Source organism: Acipenser ruthenus, chromosome 13 (assembly GCF_902713425.1).
Source record: "Acipenser ruthenus chromosome 13, fAciRut3.2 maternal haplotype, whole genome shotgun sequence".
In the NCBI taxonomy this organism is placed as follows: Eukaryota; Metazoa; Chordata; class Actinopteri; order Acipenseriformes; family Acipenseridae; genus Acipenser; species Acipenser ruthenus.
Window position 1 is genome coordinate 25524221 of NC_081201.1, and position 24542 is coordinate 25548762.

Genomic DNA, 24542 nt, shown 5'->3' on the forward strand with positions numbered 1-24542 from the left:
GGGGAATAATAGTATCCATGGAGATAGTGCTGGGAACGATGCGGTCTGACGCGGTACATTCTGAATATGCAGCACGTTGTGTGATTGCTTTTGTTCATAAGAGGTAATTGACCGTACTTTGGCAAAGTGTCAGCAGCAGTTCTGATTATCACTTGACGATGTGCATCAAGTCATGTTTTCTATAAAAAGAAGCTTATAAACGGGGAATATCCTTTCCAGTAATCATAGAATACCAAATTATACTTCAGTATGCACAAGCCCTACTGTAGGCAATAATGTTTGTTTGCTTTTAGAACTGCTTTGGCTTCATGGTGTTCCACATAGACATGACTTTTAAGTATTTATTCCTAGAAAATACCTGTGTTTCATATTTTCTTATCTCTGAACTCATCAGTCGATCCAGACTTACGTTATTTTCATTTAATACACCCAAAGCTATCATTAAATAATCTGCTGCTTCTCTCTCACTTCAATTTACTTGTGGGCTAGGCCGGGGAACCCCTGTGCTCTAGCTAATGAAGCATCACAGACAAGCCAAAAGAAAAGCGCTAGGACTGATTCTGGTTCCCAGGGGAAAGATTTTTCATAAGCCAGTGATCCAGAACCTTTCCAAAAACATCAGTTTCCGCTTTTTTACAAAGCTTAAAAAGATTCAAAAAGCATATTTGTCTTGAAAATTCCCTCATTCAACTGTGGAAACCAATGGAGTGGATCAGTGAAGACTGCCCCTGTACTAACCCAGCTGCAGCACCTGCTTTTCCATAGAGATCCCCTTTCCAAGTGCTAACCAGTTTAGAGATCCAAGATCATTTCCCAGTTACCACCGGTCAAATACACAGTCTGGAAAAGTCTATACTTATACAAGCGCTATTGCATCAAGATAAACTGCACTGTCAATGGGGGGTTGGTGAAGGTGAAAATAGTGTTTTTCTAGTGTTTATGGATAAACATTTGTTTCTTTTTTTGTTTGTTTTTATTATGTTTGATCGTGAGTGACAGTGACACAAAGCACCCAAATCTCCAGAATTCATGAATTTCCAAGTAGTGTCATCAGCACTGGAGGCATAATACATGTGTACATAACTGTGAAGCCAGATGATTCAGGACACCTTTTATATGATATGAAGAAAACCCCAAGATTGTTGTTACTGCAACAGTACAATATGGAACTTCATATAGGTGATACGGCTTTAGAAACCTGGAGAAGCAGGTTTAGCCTGAATGGTCTTTCTGGCCTCATCTGGCACGTGGCCAGTAGTCACTGGTGGCATGGTGAGACAAACCAACCCGGGCAGATTTTCCTACCAAGTCTGCGGGATCACAAAAGTCAATGCAGTATTCGCTATAGATATGCAAATTGGCATACCCAGGATTCGACTAAGAGACATCCTGATCACATGACTCGCTGTGTCCTGCTTTTAGGGGATCCACTGGGGACCCAACCTTGTAGTGTTATTTCTATATTGGTCAATAGATTTTCGGGGGAGTCTAGGCTTGTAAAACACAATTTTGTATACTGTATACACAAAAATGTATACTGTACCATGTATACTGGAATTCAATGAGCACAAAAAAATGCTGGTGAATGAACAAAACTGGGGGTCAAATGTAATGTGCAGCAAACTGGATGTGCAAATACAACTCCTTAAATGTAGGTTGATGAATGGCATGGAGCTTATCGTCAACATTATGTGCGTCAGTGAATAGGGAACAAAGAATGGTCAGTATAAAAAGATATAATGAGCCATGGAAGCAAACTTCTCTCAGGCTATATTGATTCAAGTGGATATCTGTGTTCAAATTGGACTTTCAATTAATACAGCTCATGAAAACATAAGCCAAGGAACCCAAAATAATCTGTCTTACCAATGGTGAATATGTACACTATCTACCATTGCAAGATAGAGGGACTATAAAAGAGCATTACACATAGGAGCTAGCATGTTTGGTCATGTCTGCTCTGTACATTCAAACACAGCCATTCCCATCGCTCATGAATCATTTCAGTTTGTTTGTTTGAAAACTGTCCTTGTGTTCCAGTGCTCATGGAAAACAATGGAAGCATTAGTTATACAGTAGTAAGTCATGTTTTCAAAATCCAGCACACATCTTTACAGTACTAATTTCTTGGTTGTTTTTTCAAGTTATTTCTCTTCACTCTTGCATATTAATGCTGATATTTGCTCAATTATCAGTTTAAAATGGTGTGCTACTGTACTGTAAGAGGACAACAATAATAGATTATCCGAGCAACCAGGTAGAATGACTATTTGTGGTGGGGAAAATTATCCCCAAATGTCCATCTGTACTGTATGTTGATAGCTGGCCTCTAAGCAACCAATTCTCATTAAGCATCCCCGCTGGTACACTGTTGATGATCTCGTCTGGAAAACCGCAATTTGCAAAAAATCCACACATTTCCTCACTTTTAACGAAAAGTCTTGATCATCACTGCAAATACGTCTGAGTCTTAAAAGTTGGGAACAGGGAATTGAGTCACGACAAGCCTTTGGGTGTGAGGAGTCATATTGTAGATATAAATGAGAGTCGGTAGGTTTGTAGGGAATAGTGGTGTTGATAGTGGAATTCTCAGCTGTGATGGAAATATCTAAAAACGATATACCGGTGCAGGTCCCTGAGATGTCCCATGTGTATTCTAAAGCTGAGTGGGAATTTGATGCTGACTGAGTGAGCGTGCAGACGGAATCGTCGGAAAAACTGTTGAGTGTCATTTGAGTGTAGTGAATTCATCAGCTATTTTTTTTGTAGGTACAAATTTTAGGCCTTTAGATAAAACTGATTGTTCGGTACTGATAAGTGGCAAGTTTTCAGGAATTGTGACAACTTTTTTGAGATGTATTTGCTGAGATATTATTTTTTGATCAAGTTATTTCCTGCTTGGTAGTTGGTAAGTGCAGTCCATTTCATAATTTTAGTTTTGCTCATGTAGTCGTAGATATCAGCATTTAGTTCATGGATAAGACGACGTGCATTGTAATACATGTTGACATTGTTGCCAAAAGCATTTTTTAAGTCTGTTTTAAAAGTTTCCACTTGTTTAGTAAGTCTTTCAATTTTTTCTTGATACATTGTTATTGTTTATTTCATTATTTTCTTACTACATTTTAAAACTGTAGATTGTACTGACCTGTAGTATCTTATGTTGTCTCGGTTTGGGTTGAAATTTATTTTGAAGCTTCTTGGAATTATGTTTTCTTTCAAACATTTTCTAATGAAAATGCTGTGGTTGGTTAATCTTGTTCCAGGTGGATTTTGCCAGCTTGATGACGAAAATGGCTGCTCCAGGATCCAGATGATTAGCAAAATGGGTTATGTTTTTGAAACACTGAGATGTTATTTTCTTTACAGTAGTCATGATGGTCAGTTTGCAGTAAACAAATAGGAACAGGTTTCAGAGAAGGTTGAACTGCAGTGTAGAAAAATGAAGGTTGATAAGAAAAAAAAAAAAAATATATATATATATATATATATATATATATATATATATATATATATATATATAAATGGTTATAGGTTTGCATTGGCAAGAGTACTGGTATGTAATATTGTTGTTTACTTTTATTTAAAAGTTTTGGACAGGGTTGAAATTCAAATGTTATATTTTTGTGGTTTTCAGGCTCTTGAATTGCCAACTGATAATTGTTACGTCCTTATCACAACATAATAATAGTGTAACAGCGGGGCAGCTGTTCTAAAATGTATCTAATGGGGGTGGGAGTAGCTTAAATGAATCGGCATGAGTAATTACTCACTTAAGAATCACCAGCAATGACATAAGACTACCTTTATGAAGGCCTTTTTCAGGAACCGACTATAAATGGGCCTTTTACTTGGAAATCATACAGCGTATAGCCTTTCATGAGGAAAGCACAGATAATGATTTTACCCTGGCTGCTAGCACACAGCGGCGTGTTAATGAACGCTAGACAGTGCTTGTTACAGCAGACAGCAGGAGGGGGTTCAGGTCAGCTTGAATAACTGCAAAGACGTACTAACTCCTTCGCTGCTGAACAGAGGTGGACAGAACAGTGAGAGATGCTGTTTATGTGTGTGTGTGTGTGTATATATATATATATATATATATATATATATATATATATATATATAATAACACACACACACACTGTAAAGTTAAACATGTCCCTGTGATCTGAAATAAATGGATTTGAAAGGAAATGCCACTGTCAATAGTGCATCAATGGAGCATCAAAGTTAGGAATCTAGGAAAAGCATTCCTTTTAAAAAACATTCTATTTTAAATATTTTTTTTATTTAGAATTCCTGAGCGTTCAAGCCTGTCAAGCAATGTTCAAAGTATATGGCATGTTATTTCCCTAGTAAAGGTGTCACGTACATTTTTATAAAACAGTATACAAATGAAGTAACACTGTAACTGTTGTAGCTCACAATAGTAGAAGAGCAAGTATTCCATGCAAAAAGCAATCAATACACTAGCAAAGCCTGAAGATGATAAACAGAATACTGCTATGCAGTAAGAGGACCATGCCTATTTGGATAATAGGAGGCTGTGTGGTCCAGTGGTTAAAGAAATGGGCTTGTAACCAGGAGGTCCCCAGTTCAAATCCCACCTCAGCCACTGACTCATTGTGTGACCCTGAGCAAGTCACTTAACATTGTGGAAGTGTCATGTAACCATTGAGAATAATTTAACCTTGAATACTTGTGCCATCCTGCCCATGGTGGACCTTACATTATTTAAGATAATTTCTATTTCATCATATTTGGGTTTGAAATGTGAACTGTTGTGCAGTAGTTATTTATAACAACAATGTAAATGGGTTTCTTGCTGTACTGTTTGTACTCACATGTACCGTTCTTGAAAATCAAAACTTTTAGAAGTGAATGGTGTCAGACATACGTCTTTTTTGAGTGTGATGAGAAAAAAAAAATCACACATGAAAGAGATTATGGATGAAAGACCTCAATCCTTTTTATGTCGGACACTGCTGCAGTGTCAGACAGTAAACAGAGCGTTCGCTAGGAGGCTGCTAAACTCCTGATAGATTAAAAGCATTTTTGGCTCCATTTATTTTGCAACTGAGCAGCATTTTGCTTTTACTGTATTGTAAATCCCAAGACTGTAATTTGTAAAATGGGAGAGGAGTGAAAATCAAATTGTCTTGCAATGTGAGTTCATACTTCAGTTGCTGTAATGTCGTATTGAATCATGGCATGTTTATTTTATTTTCTGTCTGCATAATTGCATAATTGATCTAATGGAAACACACATTTTGTTTCAGTTAATTGTTATTAAGAAGGAAAGGTTGTGCGTTTAAACTTAGCTTGACATGCATTTTATATATATATATATATAATAATTTTTTCTGTCACTTAGCCATTTCACACTTTTGGTTCTGCGGTGGTGTGAAAACATATACAGAATATCCACCTCATAATTGAAGGATATCATCTATGAAGAAGTGGTTCAAAGTCCTTATTGAAACTTGGCATTCACTGACTCGGGAATCCCTGAAATATAAATTATTACAGGGAGTACATCACTGCATCTTATTTACCTACACTAATATTCACAAAAGCTAATTATTAAAAGAAATATACCGTAATTGTAAAAACTTGCATGAGAAAACAGTAGTAGTACTTACTTTGAGAGACATCCTGTCATTAACCACTTAAAATAGGGCTGTGAAACAGTTAGTACTGTACTTTGTGTAGATACCAGTATGTATTACATTTTTAACCCTGACCTCAATCTTTCATTCCAGGTTAACAGAATTCTAAAGAGACACCTAATGCTTAGACAGTTTTGTGCAGTACAGCCTGTTCTGATGGCTTCTATGTACATATACAAGGCTAATTGTAGTACAGTGGTCTGTGGGTGTTGGATCCCATCGCATCCCTCTCCCAGCTGTGCAATCAGGAAGTCTATGTGCTGCTGTATCTGAAGGGGGTTGTCAGATGAATGGGTAGGAATACAGCCTTGGGTAATACCGTACAATTAAAGGTTATCTGTAGCTATGAATTAATACCACTCTGAGTGATCCGAGTACAATATAGCTCCTTGTAGAAGCACAGGGAATGGCTAAACAATGATGAGGAGTAGGTTGCTTCTCCTTCGCAGAATCCTACTTGAAAATGTAGTGTGGAAGCCAGTTTTAAACGTGAACTAGTGACTTGCCCAATAGGGTATAGCCAATTGACTAGCATTAGATCACTAAACATTGGGAACTGAAGTCACCGGAAGGGAACTCAAATTAGATGAAGCAAGCTGGTTTGGTCACAAGCTTTATGGGTTTCAATTACACTGCAACGTCAACATGTGAGCTCAGTGGCACAATATGCCGAGGTCCTGCAATACAGCAGTCATGCAGATAGCTATAACAAGCAAAGGCAAGCATGCATTTCAGATATTTTGATTGCAAAAAGAATGTATTGTACACTTACAATTAGTCTTAACCCCCCCCCCCCCACTGAGACTTTTCCTTTGCACTTCATGCAGACATGGCATGTTGGATCAGTACCGTTTTGGCTCCCTATGTTGGTGCAGCACTGCCATCCCGTGCCTTTTAAAAAGACAATAAAACTGAAATTCTATGGGAAAACTTTTTCAAACTGTGAAATATCTACAACTTGCCTTTCATTCGTTTCATCTGTTTCGGATACTGGATAGTTATTCAGGACTAAAGTTTTTTGTTTTGGTGGTTTACATTTTCCCATTGGCAAGACTACACCCGTAACAGATTTCAAGTGTATTGCTTCTGATAGGATTTAGTGGGGACATGACACGTCTAGTAATTTGCTTTCTGTTCTTCTATTTGCAACCAGTAACACTGTGGTCTCCCTTTTAAAAGTTGTATCAGTTAATATCCAGGTTTCAACTATAACCAATAAATAACCTCACTGCTGGTGTTCTTCCTAATTTAAGTGATTTAGATTCTATATAATCCAGTATGTAGGCTTCGATTTTGGTACCAATACTACTTCGTATGTGCTTGCTCATTCATTACTCAGTGTCTTTGCAGCTCAAACTGCATTTATGTTCTGCTAAGAGAAGCATTTTAATCTCTTCAGCCTCTCAGACCTTTCCAGTGTGCTTTCTCTTTTTCTCTTCAGATGTGTGAGGCTTGTGTTCAACACAAGATAGGGTTGTATAGCTGGGGAGTTGGGAAAAGGTAACATGGAGGTGAGGTTTAATATGATGTGGAGTGGCAGGGAAAGGTTTGTTCTGTACTGTTCAGTAAATTAAGATATATCAAGAGACTGGAGATCGCAGATAGTGCAAGCAGTGGCAATGTGAGCTGTGAGTAGGCCTCAAGCCCTCCCTGGAGGGCCCATCTCTAGTTTTAGGGGGTGAGGGAGGAGTTTGGCCTTCATGCCTAACCAATCTGTTTGTACCCAGTTGTGCTAAATGTTATAGTGTGTCGACAGTTGAACCCCCCTTGTAATTAACACACAGGAGAAAGTGAAATAATGACAGAGAAACGAACCAACAGCAAACTAATAGGGCATTTTCCTATTATTACAAACCACATCAATGTTCAGATTCTAACCCAGGTCACCAGAGGTTACTCTGCCTACTTTATCTTGGAAGGAAATTTAAATTTAAATGTTCCTAATCTCTCTTCCGTCAATGTCTCTCACACAACCTCTGCACAGCATCAGCACCTTAATGAACTGTTTGCCCACATTAATCAGTACAGTATTGAAACTCCCCTGGTCTATGTATTTGCACTGCAGGGATTGGGAGGGATGCGATACAGCCCCAGCCTTTCTGCAAGTCAGGAGAGTTCTGAAGGTCAGATCTTAATTGGACCCCTGAGGGTTCAAAACACAAGTCCCTGGGTCACAGATAAGAACAAAAGTGTTTTAAGTGCACTGCTTACTTAATCATGCGGGGGTCACTAAACCTTGTGCAATCAACAAAATGAAGGTGAAAAATGAACATGCAGTTTATTCATGCCTCAATTATGTTTAAAGAGACTACAGGCTCTATTTTAATGATCTAAACAGCAAGTATGCAAACATATTTCTTCAGTATTTTATTGTTTTTATTGATGTTAATAAAGGGTTTAATAAACTCCTGTGGAAAAGCATGAATAATTGGAATATATAGTTTAATGATGATGTCATTTAGGTTTATTGCTAGTGAGTAAATTGGACTTTTTTTCATGTACTCTTTTACTGGCAATCAGTAATACAGTTTACTGGGTATCCCCAGGCAGTCCCATCTTCAAACAACTTGATTTCAGTGACATTTTACTGGTTAAAAAACCCCCCAAAAAACCATAAAACATATTGAAACCAACATTTACATAAACTGTTAGTACTGTAGCTATTAAAGATTGGAGCTTTGGATATGACCACAGTTTGCATTGCATGTATCGAATTCTAGCATGCTGCTGAATAAGGGAAGTAGGGATAGTGAGAAGAAGGGAGGGTTTTCTGGAATTCAGCTTTTATCGCTGTAACACGTTTTATAATGAATTCCACTTGGCTACGTTTTAGCTTACATTGCCCTCTTTCCTGGTACAGTGGCTGCAGTTCCATCACACAGCAAGAGTTAGAGGAAAGTAGAGCGGATGAGATATTTGCCACACAAAAACAACTTGATTAGATTGTTGTTGTATTATATATCGGTAGAATGGATAGTGCCATGTGATGTACTGTCTTTAAAGTAATTGCAGTTAACAAGATAGTTTCAAAATGCACTCTGCTATGCACATCCATTCATTATCCAGTCATTGGAAGAAATGTGTTTTAGAAAACATGTTTTTTTCATTTTAAAACATGTCATATGATACTACATAGGCTAAAGAAATCTCAATTTTCAGCCCATGCTTTTAGACTGTCTTGCACTTCCTGGATCATTTCACGCAGAGGGTGAAATTGTCCCCACCCCTTCACTGGCTTCTTTCCTATCAATAATCAATTGGCTGCTTCCGCTATTGACTGACATGCTTTCAGCTGGTAACATGCTTAGACCCAGAAGACACTGGGTGAAATTAACAAATTTAAAGCAGTAACTGACTTTCTGAAAGGCAGGGAAGCAAACTGAGAGCTTTCTTTAAGTTGGTGTCGTGCCAGATGTCTACTGTCAGCACTCACATATCCGACCCTGGTAAATGTAATAGGTGTATTACTGATTTATAATTGAGCTCGTAGCATCGTTGTATTTTTAAAAGGATGTTTCTTTAAAAGCTGCACATTTTAGACCTGTGTAGCTAATGATAGTGCAAAATGGGTATGATTTATGGAATTGTTTTGTTAACTACAAATACTATAAGAATAAGGTATATGAACAAGACTTATTTGGGGTTTGATTGTTTTGTACAATGTTTAAAATGCTTGCTTGGGAAATGTAAAACCACCATCTTAAGACCAGCATTGGTCCAAGATTAGCATCACCCCTTATAATTGAATATAAATCGCATTTTAAACAACCATCACGGTTACTGAAAAAGTATTTGGGTCTAGCAGAGCTGAAAAGTTACATTGTCCCATGATTTGAATGGAATGAGGAAGGTTGCTCAGTTATGCCACTTAGGCTGTATTCTCCAGACAAGCTCAAAGCCAGGTACGGGCAGATAGTATTAGTATTAGTATTAGTATTAGTATTAGTATTAGTATTGTGAAAAAGCACTCATCCAGTTTTAGCCCAAACAAATTCACTAACCCCTCCCCTGTTTCTTACTGCAACGAGAACTATTAACAAGAATAGAGTAGGGTACGTGTTACATATGGCTTATTTATTTTGATATGCTTTGAGTTATGATGTATTTATTTTTATTTAATACCTTTTTAGATCGAGATCCTGTTAAATGAATAAATGTAATACGTTTTGGGAATGTGAAGAGAGGCCTTTTTCTGGCTAATCAATATAACCAGGTTGTTCAACACTGAAAAACAGGTTGATTTCTTTTTTTTATTTCATTTTTGAGCATAGTATTTCATAGCAGCATGAAGACAGCTATTTCAGACCTTTTAATTGCTACAGTACCTATTGATAACCCTGTCACTACTTGTGCCCCCTGGGGTAATTCATTAAACTGCATTAAATAGTTCTAACTAGGGTCTAAATATTAAAAGAACTGCCAGCAGGTTTAGAGTTAAAATGTCCGATCATGTTGGAAGATATTCTGAGTTATACTTAATCTTTTAAGGTAAACTCCTTAGCCGTACAGTAAATGCAGTTTTAGCTGAAGTACAGTTGACATTATTGATGCATATTTAAACTTTGTTTACAGTAAATCGCTACATCAGGAGTTGTGCATCTTAGTCTGATTCTTTACTTTTAAGGACAGTTTTAAAGAGTCCTTTCAAAAAAGATTTCAGTTTTGTGAAAAGGGTCCCAAGTGTTTAAGATTAAAGTTAAACTAATACCTCCTATACTCTCAGCCACAGATCTCTATCTGTCTTTATCACACTTACGGGTTAAAAGAGGGTTTATAACTACATAAGTAATAATAATAATAATAATAATAATAAGCTAACATACATTTATAGCGGTTGAACAATGGAGAGATAGAAGAGATGTGTGTATTCTACTGTGTGCACGGAATATGTATTCGACATATTGTACGTTTGCAGTGCAGGTCAAAGGCTAACCATGAACTGCATGAGCAGTGAGTTATAGCCCATCTGGGACTAAAGGAAAGAAGAGATGTCACTTGCAATCAGACTTTTATAAAACCACATTGTTATAAGCATAAGGGAGATTTTTTCATTAATTGCAATGAAAAAAAAACACACACATGTCGACCAAAAGCAGTTGAATTTTAAAATAAAACCTGAAGATCACCAGAACCAGGGTTGGAGACCCCTGATCTAGAGCAATGCTTACAAGCCATTGTTATGAGGAAACCAAACCAAACACTGAATATAAAGGCTTTTTCATCCTGTATGCTCTGAAGTACTTTAGCAGCTCATTTTTTACTTTAATTTCCCATTGCTGCAATTGTCATTCAGTAGGGAAAAACACACACACACACACACACACACATTGATCTGTAGTTTGCTGTTAAAACATTTTTATCTGGTTGTGCAGCTAACATACAGTATACTGCATATGTTCATCTTGGCTCTGTTCCATTCCATTTGAAATATCACAAGAGTTAAACACTGCAAACACAACCAATTATCCAAAAGTGACTCCTGTGGTATAGGTACATCTTCGGCTAGTTTCACTGTGGAAGGTCGAACAAATGGAATGGTTTACTTGGGCATTGCTATGGGTGCTGCACTTGTACCCTGATGGCCATGGCTGCTTTACAGATGGTAATGCACCTATTCACTGTGCCAGAATTGTGCGCAAATGGTTTGAGGATCACCTACTTCCATGGCCACCAATTCCGGGGAATATTAATGACTGAATAGATTAACATCCCTCAAGCCACCTCAAAGCACCTTGTGGTGTCCACTTTGTGTCAACCAATGTGAGGTACAGTTCTTAAACAGTGCCCACGATCACACTTACAACATGTGCGCTGGTTGTCCAGTAGGTCAGATTTGATCTACTTTTTCATTTTACTGGCAGCTCTAACTGCATTTACAGCAGGGGATGTATGTTATCAGCAGACTTTTTACAAGCCTTGCTGCAGGTGCACCTTACTGAACGCTGCTTACTTTTGTTGGTTAAGCATGACTCAGATGAATGGCTCAGTACAACTCAGATAAGTTATGTTTTAATTTCCTGTTTCTGCACACCAGCTCGCGCAGGTTAAAAAAGTCAGATTTTAAAATCCATTTGTAGTCTTTTTCTGGGCGTTCCTGAACCTGTCACTGCTCTTGTTCCAGCACTCAGCGTAAATATTATTGGTTTAAATTCAAGGTTTAATGTTTATCGTGTTTACAAAATGTTATTCAAATGCTAATTTGTATCCAATTGTGCATGCAGATGAGCATTTTTTAATCAAATGACGAGGCTTCACTGCAACAGAGCAATCTATATTTGTTAGAATTATTAAAAATGTAATGTACAGATGGATACATTTTAATACCCAGAAAGTTATCAAATCAGAATGTATACAAATCCTTTCACATGCAGACAGCTTTCAAACAATATCCGTTTACCTACAGACTGATAATGCTAGAGCAATGGTAGGTTAGCTTTCATTAGTTGTTTATCTCATGGCTAGAGACTTACCAGCAGGTGGCAGAATAGCTAGCTAAAATGACAGTACTGTGTTACCAGCAAACAAGTGCTTAACAATGTACACCACGGATACGTAAGGACATTCGTGCAAACGAGATGTTGCAATTCAGTTACTATATCCTGAGAAAATATGTGTCTGTAATGTATCTACTGTATTTGTAATGAACTAGTATTTTTTAATATGTTTTTATTACTCTCTGTTTAGTTGCCGGCTAGCCCAAACTGATAACTGGTCTCATGCAGTTTAGGGCTGCATGTTTATTTTTTTGTTGCATGCTTTTTCTGCAAAACACAACTTGTACTAGGAGGATTTTGCTATCCACAGGCTCGTAATATTTGCTAGACCCAGGGAAGTGCTGAAGAACGACCTGCTTTGTTAATAATTTATACAGAGCAGAATGTGAAAATGAAGCCAATTCTTTCCTTGCAGTGTTCTAATCTTTCTTGACGACACTGCCATCGCTCTGTTCAACAGGATAAGAGGCTGCATGTTTTTATTTCTTCTTCTTTTTTGATTCAAGCCAATTGGATGATGTATAAGGAGACTGTTTCTTGTCTAGGTGTACTATGGTAAGGGGGAGTGAGAAGTTTGGTAGCAGGCATTTAAATAAAGTGAACTGTGTTTTTATTGAGCAGTGAGATGATACGAGAGAGAATCCACACAGCATCAGCAACTGACAGTTTTCTCTCTCTCTCTCTCTCTCTCTCTCTCTCTCTCTGTGTTATTGTTTTCGCCTGTTGCCAGCTGAAGGGAGGGGTTTTCTTTAAGATGCTGTAACCTGATCTAGTGGCACTACTTTTACTTGGGAGAGATTTCCTTTTCTGGTAGGACCTGATGCATCTAGCTTGTTTGGTGTGTTAAGCAAGCTGCAAATCCCAGGGAATCACATCAGATATCTCATCTAGCAAAGGAAGAGAAAATCATTGACTAAGGGGTGGAGAGGGGTGGGGGGAGCTTCTGAGACTTGTCAGTAGTCTCCCGTTAATTCACCCTCTATCTCTCTCTCTCTCTCTCTCTGTATGTGGTATGAGAGGTTGCACATCAGTACCGTTTTAGATTCTGGAAAACACAAGAGGGGTAGACTAAAAAAAAAAGTCTTGGTATCAACCAACAGGAGGGAGGTCATACCTAGTTTAACAAATTCAACAGAATATTGATTCTCAGGAATTATTATTGCTCTTCATTTTCTTTCAAACTGGCTTGATGTGAAAGGTAAGAGCCACTAGTAATACCTAGCTGGACTACTGATGCTGTGTTTTGATACAGCAGCAATCCATTTCACTGGGAAACCTTCTCGGATGAACTTTGTTTTTTTTTTCACTGAGGCACTGATTTTGCTGCAGTTCTTAATGTTGGAATAAAAGGGAAGATATAAAAATGAGTGAGGAAGCCAAAGAAAAGGGTGCCGCCAAGCTTGCTCACAGGAAAAAGAAAGGCAAAAAGGTAATACAATTTGCTTCATAATGTGGCAGTGCTTTGGATAACTGTCCGTGTTCATTAATTATTACAGACTTTTACTAGCAACAGTTTAGTCCCGGCCAACAGCTAGAACTTGCTAGAAACATAAGCTTGCTTTTAGTGCTGGCTCATCAAATGGGTGTGTTTGTTGTGAGATGTCTTGATTCTTTTATGTATGTGTGTGTTTATCATAAAGAGGTGCATGATATGTCATAAAACAGTTAAATATCTAGAGTATTGTTATCAGCCGGTGGATCTTTTTCATAAATGTGCTCTGTTTCAACTGAGAAGTTTTAATTTTGTGATGTAAACAAAACCTCCTCTAGACAAGTGCGTAACAGCATCTTTCAGGAGTTACAGAATCACAGTTATTCTGCATTGTTACCCAGTACAGGAGCATATGTGCCTGTTAATTACAGTTATAGGCAGTGAGAAAATTGCAAGCCAAAAAAAAAAAGATAAGTGATTTGTAACATAGAAAACTACCGAATGTACACTGTGTGTGTGTGTGTGTGTATATATATATATATATATATATATATATATATATATATATATATATATATATAATCACACAGTTGTAGTCAAAAGTTTACATACCCCAATGGAAATTTATGATTTCTAGAAATTTCTCGAAAACAGGGATTCTTAGGAAAAATCTTTTGTAGCAGAAGTTTTGCTTTTGTGGATGAGGAACAAAAGTTACAGAAAAAAGATGACTAGAATTATTTATTTCTGCATTTTTTTTTTTAAACTCCAAAAATTCTAATTCAAAGTATTCATACCCTTTGATGCTATGATAGTATTGACTGCAAGGTGCTAGAAATTTCAATATGATAATGCAGAACATAATTCTAGAAAAGTCTAGAAAATGCTGGATTGTAGGTGAACATTCTTAGAGAGTATAAAAGGGTTAGGCATTGCTGTCATTACCAGCAAGTCAATATTGGGAAAAAGTAAAGAGTTATCTGAAGACCTTAGGCAGAAAATTATTTATTGTCATGAAGCTGGAGAAGGATACAAGAAGATTTAAAAGCATTTGAGTATCCAAATTTCAACTATTGTTTCTATTATTAAGAAGTACAAGACTCATGGTACTGTCACAAAACTCCCATGGTCTGGAAGAAAGAAGTTTCTTTCACCAAGAACAACTAGAAGAATTGTGAGGAAGGTTAATAACAATCTGAGATTGACTGCCAAAGATATTCAAAGTGAATTGGCTGCAAGTGGGACTGGGGTTGTAATGGGGTTGTAAATGTAGGCAACTGCTAGTGTCTTTTGTAATTACACTTTATATACTCATGTGATTTTGAATTTACAATGTTACTATGTTGTATTCATTAATCACCTTTCCTCACACTTGCCATAAAGATAATCTGTTTGTGAAAAACAACAGTTGTTCAATACTTTTATAAATATGGTTTTATTTGGCCAATAATTGGGTAAAACATTATTTGTTTTGGATGTTAATTCCATTTTCAGTTCTAGATTATAGGCTAAAGTGATCTCTAACATGATCATTGAGCATGAGAGAGCTGTCCTCTCTTTAGTTTTAGACATATCTGTCACACTTATATGGTAAGGTCATTCTTTAGAACAAATTGTTGAATATTGGAATGTGGGGATACAAGGAGGCGCCTGTGTGCGTATGCATGTCAAACAGACATTTTTCCATGTACAGCTTGGTTGTTTTTTTAAAGCAATGTTACGGACATACTTAACTGGGTGTTAAAATATATCAAATCAATACGTTTTTCCAGTGGTTCATTTGCTAATGAGTTAAGGACCTAGTTTCCACATGGGCCCCATAACTATCCCAGCCGTGTCAATAGCGAAAGCAGTCGTGTGATGATACAATGGCAAGTCTGTCACGTGATGAGGTCTATGGTAATAAAAAAACAAGGGGACAGCTATAAAGTGGACAATACTGTATAGTGCTAGGATAAATGAAGAGCTGTGGAATAGGCAATCAAATCAAATGTCAGGATTTGTCCTTCAAGTCTTGTTTTGAAGATATTCTTGCACATCTTCAAATCTCAAAGTAATGCTGCGTAAAAGAATTGTAGAGAACTACTAATAAAACATTTCTATGAAGGACATACTGTTAACTATACAAAAGAGTTTTCCAGAAATGTAATTTTTTTTTTTTACGCTTATCCTTTTAAATAATATTTGAAAATATTGTGAAAAACTCCTATTTAAAAGAATAGTGTAAAGGAGGTGTCAGTTTTGCTTTTCCATTTACTTTTTTTTATTTTTTGTTGCTCCAAATCTGTACACATTCATTATACCAGATTGACCTTTAACTGTTACAGTGTGCTAAGGCAGTGTGTTGTAAACACTGTAGCAGACCAATACTGTTTTGAAGATCTGTCCCACTACTTGACATGTCATGCTTTGGCCCAGCATAAAGATGCCATTAGCTATTCCAATTGGTGACAATCATCATTACAAATGCTGATCCTGTGCTGGTTCAGGCAGATGTCAGGTCCTTCACAGCCTCTTACTGAGGCGATTGTCCAGTGGTCAAGGATTTTCTGTACGTCAAGGAGCAGTTTCAGGCTAATTACGTCGGATGAAATAAAAATAAATTCAGTTCCCCCTTGAGTAAAATGATGACATATTTTCTTATTTCAAGAAAGGAGGTTTCGCGTGTTTTGATTGTAATAAATTTTCATTTTGGAATTTATTGCATGGAGCCCTGGGCAATAATGTTGTGGAAGGGTATTGTAACCTCAGGGTGTAAATAAGTATCCTGCTTAAATATATTTCAATTTTAAACCGCACATACTCGCATGTATTAGGAGGCAAAAATGACCATGTTCGTACTCGTTCCTAGAACATAATTTATAATTCTATTATAAAGATAAACAAAGGACACCAATGCATAAATTATGTCTGAAGTAAATTACACACATGCTACTGTTCAGAATAGTGTTTCCCTTCTGAGTTTATAAGGCAATATGGTATATACAACAGGGGATTGGGAATTTTCATTTGAACCTTTAGCAGTAATAAATCGATTAGACAAACACCCCCTGGTTCCAATTAGCATGGATAAAGGAGCTAATTCAAAATGAGTGCATATTTTAAAAAAAACCTTTTTCATTTTGAAAGAATATTAATTTATGAAAAACCTTCGCCCCAGCGCTACTTCTAATAATAATAATAATATCAAACCCCGGGCAATAATGTAATGGGAGAATATTAGTAAGAACATTTACAAAAGAGAGGAGGTCATTCAGCCCATCTTGCTCATTTGGTTGTTAGTAGCTTATTGATCCCAGAATCTCAGTAAGCAGCTTCTTGAAGGATCCCAGAGTGTCAGCTTAAGCAACATTACCGGTGGAGTTGGTTCCAGACTCCCACAATTCTCTGTGTAAAAAAGTGCCTCCTATTTTCTGTTCTGAATGCCCCTTTTTCTAATCTCCATTTGTGACCCCTGGTCCTTGTTTCTATTTTCAGGTTGAAAAAGTCCCTTGGGTTGACATTGTCAGTACCTTTTAGAATTTTGAATGCTTGAATCTTCGTTCAAGACTGAATAGATTCAATTCTGTTAGCCTGTCGGCATATAACATGCCTTTTAACCTCTGAATAATTCTGGTCGCTCTTCTTTGCACGCTTTCTGAGCAGCAATATTCTTTTTGTAGCGAAGTGACCAGAACTGAACACAGTATTCTAGATGAGGTCTTACTTCCCTTGATTTAAATTCAACACTTTTCACTATATATATATATATATAATATATATATATATATCTGAACATTTTGTTAGCCTTTTTTTATAGCTTTCCCACATTGTCTAGATAAAGACATTCCTGAGTCAACGTTCTTTTGCTGTTATAATATTGGAAAAATGTTTTGGAATTGTTTTTAGACCACTTGTCAATGCTCATTTCTTTATGGAAGTAAAGGGATTGGCGCAGAATGTGATTTACTATAAGTTGCCAATAGTTTAAAAAAAATGTAATTTGTGCCTTTTAATTCAAGGATTAAGATCTACATTTTTAGGATTGAGACAAGTTACTTGTTAAAAAAAAATGGAATTAAAGCTTTGTGGATTAAGAGTCCTATATCTTTATAATTAAACTTATAATTCAATTTATTTAAATGACAAAAAAGTATATTACTGTAATCTGCATTCGATGTCAGTCAGTATTTACCAAGATATTAATCAACTGAAAAAGAATGCCCACTACAAAAGTTGAGAGCTGCGATCAATAAGATAGACGCAGTACCGGCTAAACTGCTGAGGCTGGGTATTTACTAACAACTGTTCACTTGCACAGCTTTAGAAAACTGGGAACTGCAATGAAGCTTGCATTGTGAAGTGGATTTCAATTATTCTTCAGGGAGAGGGATATTTGCCACCGTGTTTAGGTAATGAGCACAGGAGTGTCTAATTAAACTTGGAATAGCTTAGACCTCTATATGGGAGTCCACTCATGTTCATTGAGATGTAAACTTAGCATTACAAAATTGATTTAAAACAGTTCAATGTTTCCATATATCTATGGGCTATGCTGTATAACAGTTTACTATCGTACCATCCTAATCGTATTCTACACTTTCCTGACGTGCAAGTACTGTGTCAGTATACTGCAATCTGTGTTCTTAATGCTGGATGTTTCTATTTTTTTTTCCCCCAGAGTGACAACAACTACGATATGCATACAGTAGTTACAGTCATATGAAGTTTTCATGCTTGGTCAGCATTGGTGTCATGGTCCCCCTTTAGACAGCAAAAAAAAAAAAATTCCACAAGCTTTTTCCCTTAATTGGTGAGTCATCCAAATGTATGAAAAATGTCTCCAACTATAAAGACAGCATGTCTGTCTTTCTTTGAGATTGGCATGCAAAACAAACCAAAAAAAAAACATCCAGTTGACTATATCATGAGCTGAGTCGCTGTAAAAATGTACAATGTGAAAGAAAACCAATACAGGTTCACACAATATGTTCGGTATGCGGAGAAGAGAAGTGATCTCCGTTAGTTTCACTGGGAGTGCAGCGTGGAGTTTGCGGAGCTGTGAATGATACCCACGGTCTTTTACAAGTTCTTCTGTGCTTCTTTTACAAGTGCTTCTGTGGGAAACTAGATGCACAGACTAGAGAAGTACTATGTATCTATCTATCTATCTATTTATCTATCTATCTATCTATCTATCTATCTATATATATATAGAAGCCTATTTACAGTACCATGCCATACACTTAAAACTGTGGTGTTACTGTAATGTTGAGAGTAAAGTTGAGGCTATGTACTTTATTGCAGAGTAGGAAGATTATAAAAGGTTGTAATACTCCATACCTACTGTACATACCAATAGGATTGGCTTACAGTAACCCTGGTTCTAGGGTCACACACTATCATTAATCACTGTCTTGTGTTAACCCATTTATAGAGGCTGGTTTAGACAACGCACGTACTTAAGAATGACATTCTGACAATCGCCAACCTGTTTTAAGAAAACTCAGCCCAGAGCAGACTCAGTTAAAAGGTCAAAGTCTGGTGATTATTCTGGAATCGGGAAGCACAGACAAATAATTCTGCTGCAAAATCATTAAACCATGAGAGATTCTACTTGATATTTATGAATGCTTGTTATTCCATGCAGCAAATATCTTTGCCTCAAGACCAGCCAATTAACGACTCAAATGTTGACAGATATTTAGGCTATTGATTTTGAGGACTGCTAGTATGTCAAACCGCAATTTTAAAATCTGGGACTACTGACTACTATCTCACACTAACCTTGTGCTTAATACATTTATTTACTTCTTATTAGTACTAACAATATTAGCACTGGTCCTCCTATTCTTCTGTTGACAATCTTTTTATTCTTTGCATGTATTTTATATGTCAATTGGAATATGAAGAAAGAATATGAAAAAAATTACACTATATATATAAAACGTTCCTGTTGTCTAATCACTTAATGCGCTGTTAAATTGACTCCCAGGTTCTAGCTGCAATCACAATTTATCGTTTTTTATATGAAATATTTGGATGTTGTAAAGTGAAAAATAACAGAAGATTGTTTTAAAAGGGTGATACACGAGATAGTAATATTGTTTGGTTACAACTCCTTAAAAAATAAGCAAGGGAGTTCCTTTTCCTAAGGGAATTGAAGAGAACTGTTTCAGGTACCTGTAGAATAATTATTTGAGCGCAGCAGCGACAGGAAGCTTTCTTAACGCTTCAGTTCATGAATGATTTCATAACGGGGACACACAATTATCCAGAGATTTCCCTTATTCCCGTGATGAAACGCAAGGCGAACACCACCAGTTCTAGTGGGATTATAGCACCCCTATGGCTTCAGTAGAGCTCTATGGAATGTTTCTACACCCCAAGTACATTTGGTACACCAATGTAACCATTAACCTGTTCCCCTGCAACACGCTGCCCCTAGTGGATGTAAGAAATACCACATAGAACAATGAATCTGTAGAGTGATGCTAGAGAAATCCTTATGTGATTAAGTGTTTCTGTCATAAAATGTTCAGTGGTAGTCCAAGATCAATTACAAAGGAACATGCCATTGGTAACAGTTTTCATATTTGACATACAATACCAATGGTATTATAATGATGGTAACCAATCATAATGGTGGCATGCACCATGTATCTCTGCAAAAGATGACAAATACAGGTCAGTAGTTTTTGGTTTTATTGATATATTAATAAAGAGACAAGCAGGGGGTTTATTGCGGTTGTTTACAAGAAAACTGGGAAGGTACAAAATGTAACATTTCTTTAGAATTCATTAGGTTGTATTTTAATGAAATAAACAGAGGCACCACCCTTTAACTTTATAATAATCCAGCTGAGCCCCTCCACTGACATTTGTTTAGGTCATTACAATAAACCTTGTTGCATTGACAGGTTACTATCTTTGTCTAAAAAAAGGCAGCTAACACACCAATACAGTGTATGATAATTAATTTAGGAAGACAGTAATTTAAAAGACTAATACAAAATTAATGAAGACATAGGCTGGTGACCAGGATACGTGGGTATAAGCGGTTGTTCAAACTTTTTTTTCCACAATTGACTTCTAAAGAAGCCCAGATTTGATCCTGTAGTCTTAGTCCGCTGAGTCCATAAGCTCACCGGAACATTATCATTTATTAACATTTTCCCAGGCTCTCGAGTGTCTTTGGAACATGATCAGATAGTATAGTTAATGGCAGAGAACCGGTCTGGAAAAGTGTTTAAATGTTTACTCAACTCCAGTGGCTCTTCGGTCCCTAGATTGATTTGACAGAAGTGTAAAGTGATGCTATTGGTAACACCAGCTGTTGTGGGACTGCAAGTGCTCTGCTTTTGGTAGGTAGATAATTAACATTATTCAAAAGGACTAGCCAGGCGGATAATTGGAAATACTAAATGGATAGGAAAACTTCCTTCACAATTTAAAACAAGTTTTATTACCAATTACAATACCATTGTTTTGTAGGTCTCACATTTTCATATGTGTAAAATGAACACATTATGATAAACATAGTATTTTTCAATATTAGTGAAGAAAACTGATTGCCGTTTCAGGTGTTTCTGTTTTGCTCTTCTCAGAACGATCATCAGCGATTCTCATGAGAGCCAAAGCGTAGAGTTTCCTGGGAGTTAGTGTTCTTGTAAAAGGAAAAACATTTCCATCTGTCTAATGATGCTATCTGATATCAATAAAAAATATATAGGTTTACTCTAGTGGTTGTGTCTTTTAGTAAGGTTTACTGGAATTTGTTTTTTTCTTCGATGTCCTTACATTTGTGTATATCTTATTAGAATTTGTAAAATTTCCGTTGTCTCCATTTCTCTTGTGCTCAAGATCTTTTAGTGCACATTTTCTTTAAGGATATAGATTAAAAATAAAACAAGGGAACTGGGGAATGTGCGCAAATACATTATAATGTAATCAGGATGTTTCAGATAAGTGCTTCCCCAGCTGAAATTCCACATATGGCAGTGCAGCTACCATGAATCAAGAACCAGGGCAGAATATTCATTCCAACAAGGTTCTGAGGTGCCCAGTTTAAATGGAAACTTATGTTAAAATGAGTATGTATGGTACATGCCCACATTTGAATTACTCACACGTATTAGAAAAAAGTCACCAATACTTTTTCTCACAAATATATTATTATTGTTTCACAGAGCTGGGGATCTGGATTTCTTGTAGAAATATATAAAACTGCTTATGAATTGAATATTATAGCAACTGTAGTGTCATCAGTTATAATGTATGGCCTTGGTGGTTGCCAGCATTGCCATTTTCTACAGTCATATTGGGTTTTGCTGATGCAGCCATTGAGCCTAATGCTCGAGCTGGCACTTATTCATGGGAACTGTACAAATGAGCTTGTTCTAATTCTCTGGCCTGGTTTATGTAAAGTACTGCTCCACAGTTGAGAATAAATCTCTTTTTTTAATACTCCACTTCTTCACTTAATTTAATATTTGAGCTAACAGTCTTAGTGGACTGGAGAGTCTTTTCAGAAGCATTTGTGTTAGCCCCAATAGTTAGTAAGCGTGGGGAAAGAAATGACCAAAGCAGACAGTGCAACAGAGAATCATCCACAACACACACAATGGCAATGTTAATGTTATAAAGTATCCACTATGTTTGCTGCTTCTTTTTTTCTCCTTTCAGCATCTGTTTGGTGTGTTTTTTTGTTTTTTTTTTACTTCTGTGAACTTGTTCTATAGCTTCAACTTGTTCTGAGTGATTATTTTGCATTTTGACATTTCCTTTCCGCTGCGGGCTGCGAGGCTGGCACTATTGGTTTGGATGTCAGTTTGTGGGAACGACCCACAGAAGACCCCACTGGCTGTTTGGGACATCATTGCTGCTATACAATCATGAGGAGTGCATGCCCTGCAGTGGCTGTTCTATATTATCTAGACATGAAATGTACTGTATGTGAAGTACAAGACAAGTGGGATTTCTTCTGTCTCGTACAGGTCATTCTCTTTGCTGTTATTGTGACAGGCTGGGCAGCAGTTGAAAGCTGAGAGTGGATATCTGACATACTGGGGAGCTTTATTGAATAAATTGGTTACACTTTAAAGTTTATTAACAAATACATCTGCTGGGGACAGAGTGCTGTGGGGGGCCAGGTTAATGGTTAAAATTTGGTGTACCAGCTGTACTGCTAAAGTCTTTCCAAACAGTATTTTCAAGTTCATCAGTTTCCTAAAGCTGTTGACTTATTTAAATACTGATGTGCTGACATACACTGCTGAGTCACCTAAAGGAAAATGAAATCCCAGTCTATACCATTTTTTATTTATTTTTGGTTTTGGATGGGATATGCCAGCATGATAAAAATGCTGACTATGCACTGCGGGTGTAGGGCATTCAACTTCAATCTCTAATTTTGTATTTCTAATTGTGGCAGGAGATGTGTTGCTTTGCTGACAAACTGTACTGGTTGTATTTGCTCCAAAAAGAGGATGTCACGCAATACCCTTCAGCACACTTACAGTGGGAGCAGGGTTGTGCTCTGTGACAGGACAGCTGCAGAGTAACCACAGTATACAGCCATATCTTCCTCACTGAGCTTTCCTTAGCCTGCTAGCAGGATTAATTGAGTAATTAACTGATAGGCCACCGGTTCTCACACGGCCGGAACTTGGGAAGCTATTTTCATTTAGGGAAAGGGGTTTAACTGTATCCTTGCCACCTCCGAGCACACTAACTATTTACACTGTAGGAAATATGATTTGGCTTAACTAAAAATGGATTTGTTTTATGAGGAAAACATGACCTTCATGAGTCACAAGTCATGTCACAGAGGTTATGGGAGTTAATAAATTCAGTATTTCCAGTTGGGTCATGGCTTGTTAGTTATACAATGCTACTAGTAATTAAACGAGAGGGGGAAAAAATAGTTTAGTGAAAATGTAGTTTTAAAAGTCTCTATGAATCAAAGTGAGCATCCATCGTTAACAAGATGAGAAAACAGTAACTTGACAACAACTGTCAAATACTCTGCTTAAATTTTGTAAGGCCCACGCTTATCCTATTTTGACAAATAATGTATTTCTCTTGACCCTGACCTCTTAAATAATATGTCTCTGACCTTCAATAAAAAATAGCATGGTTTACCTAGTAAAATGTATACTTTCACACATAGTATAAATATATTTTTTCTTTCACTTTGACAGTCCATTGAAAGGGTTTAACTAAAGCCCTACTGGGTATATCATGAATAATGAAGGCTAACTACCAGCTCCCAACTATTGCCAGCAAATCTATTTTTTTATTTTTTTATATAAATTAAATGTGTTTTTATGTATTTTTTAAAGTACAAATCAAGCCACTTGTCCTGAATATGCCTGCACTTCTGTTTCTCCTGTTTCTTTAATAAAGAATATGGGACAGTGGGATTATGGACCAGTTTTGTTACAAACTGGCTATGAAACCAATTTCAGATTTAGGTGGGTATATTATATGTCAATCATAGAAAATGCAAAAAAATACAGGTCGACAGGATACACATATGGTGGCGGCCATGGATTGCTGCCAATGGCCTAAGAACATTTCAGGCTATTTAGGTACGTTATTTATCTAAGTGACGTCGGCGTAAATGCCAGCTAGGAGTATGCCGGCAATGATGGAACGAATTTAATCAGAATTGTACCTTATAGCCTGCAATCAGCTATCCTATTTATACCACAAGTATTTAAATTGATTTAATTTGGTATCTTTTGTAGAAAGCCAGTCTGATTAACTGTAACCTAGCAACCTGCAGGTTAAACCCAGCACACTTAATATTAGAGATACAGCAGCACAGTTCATTCTGGCCAGTAGGCTGAGGGATGTCAGCGAACACAGGAAACTCCACTGAAAAGGAAGGCAGGGGTACGGAATACTGCAAGCATGTGTCCTTGTTTCAGTAGAATTCCGAGACTGGTATTTGAGGTTGAA

At 36.9% G+C, this 24542-nt stretch overlaps 1 protein-coding gene across 2 annotated transcripts in view; it reads left to right on the forward strand.

The window, feature by feature from the left end:
• The window catches only part of LOC117418032 (ankyrin-3-like), a 217274-nt gene that overhangs the window by 31206 nt on the left and 161526 nt on the right, over nucleotides 1–24542 (forward strand). Inside the window, exon 1 of one of the 2 annotated variants that reach the window (XM_059035818.1) lies at nucleotides 13121–13595. The exons of the other annotated variant lie outside the window; for it this stretch is intronic. Within the exon in view, the coding sequence (XP_058891801.1) occupies nucleotides 13530–13595 (66 nt within the window). The 5' untranslated portion in view covers nucleotides 13121–13529. Of the gene's footprint in view, nucleotides 1–13120; nucleotides 13596–24542 lie in introns of those variants that run through there. 2 annotated transcript variants of the gene reach the window in all.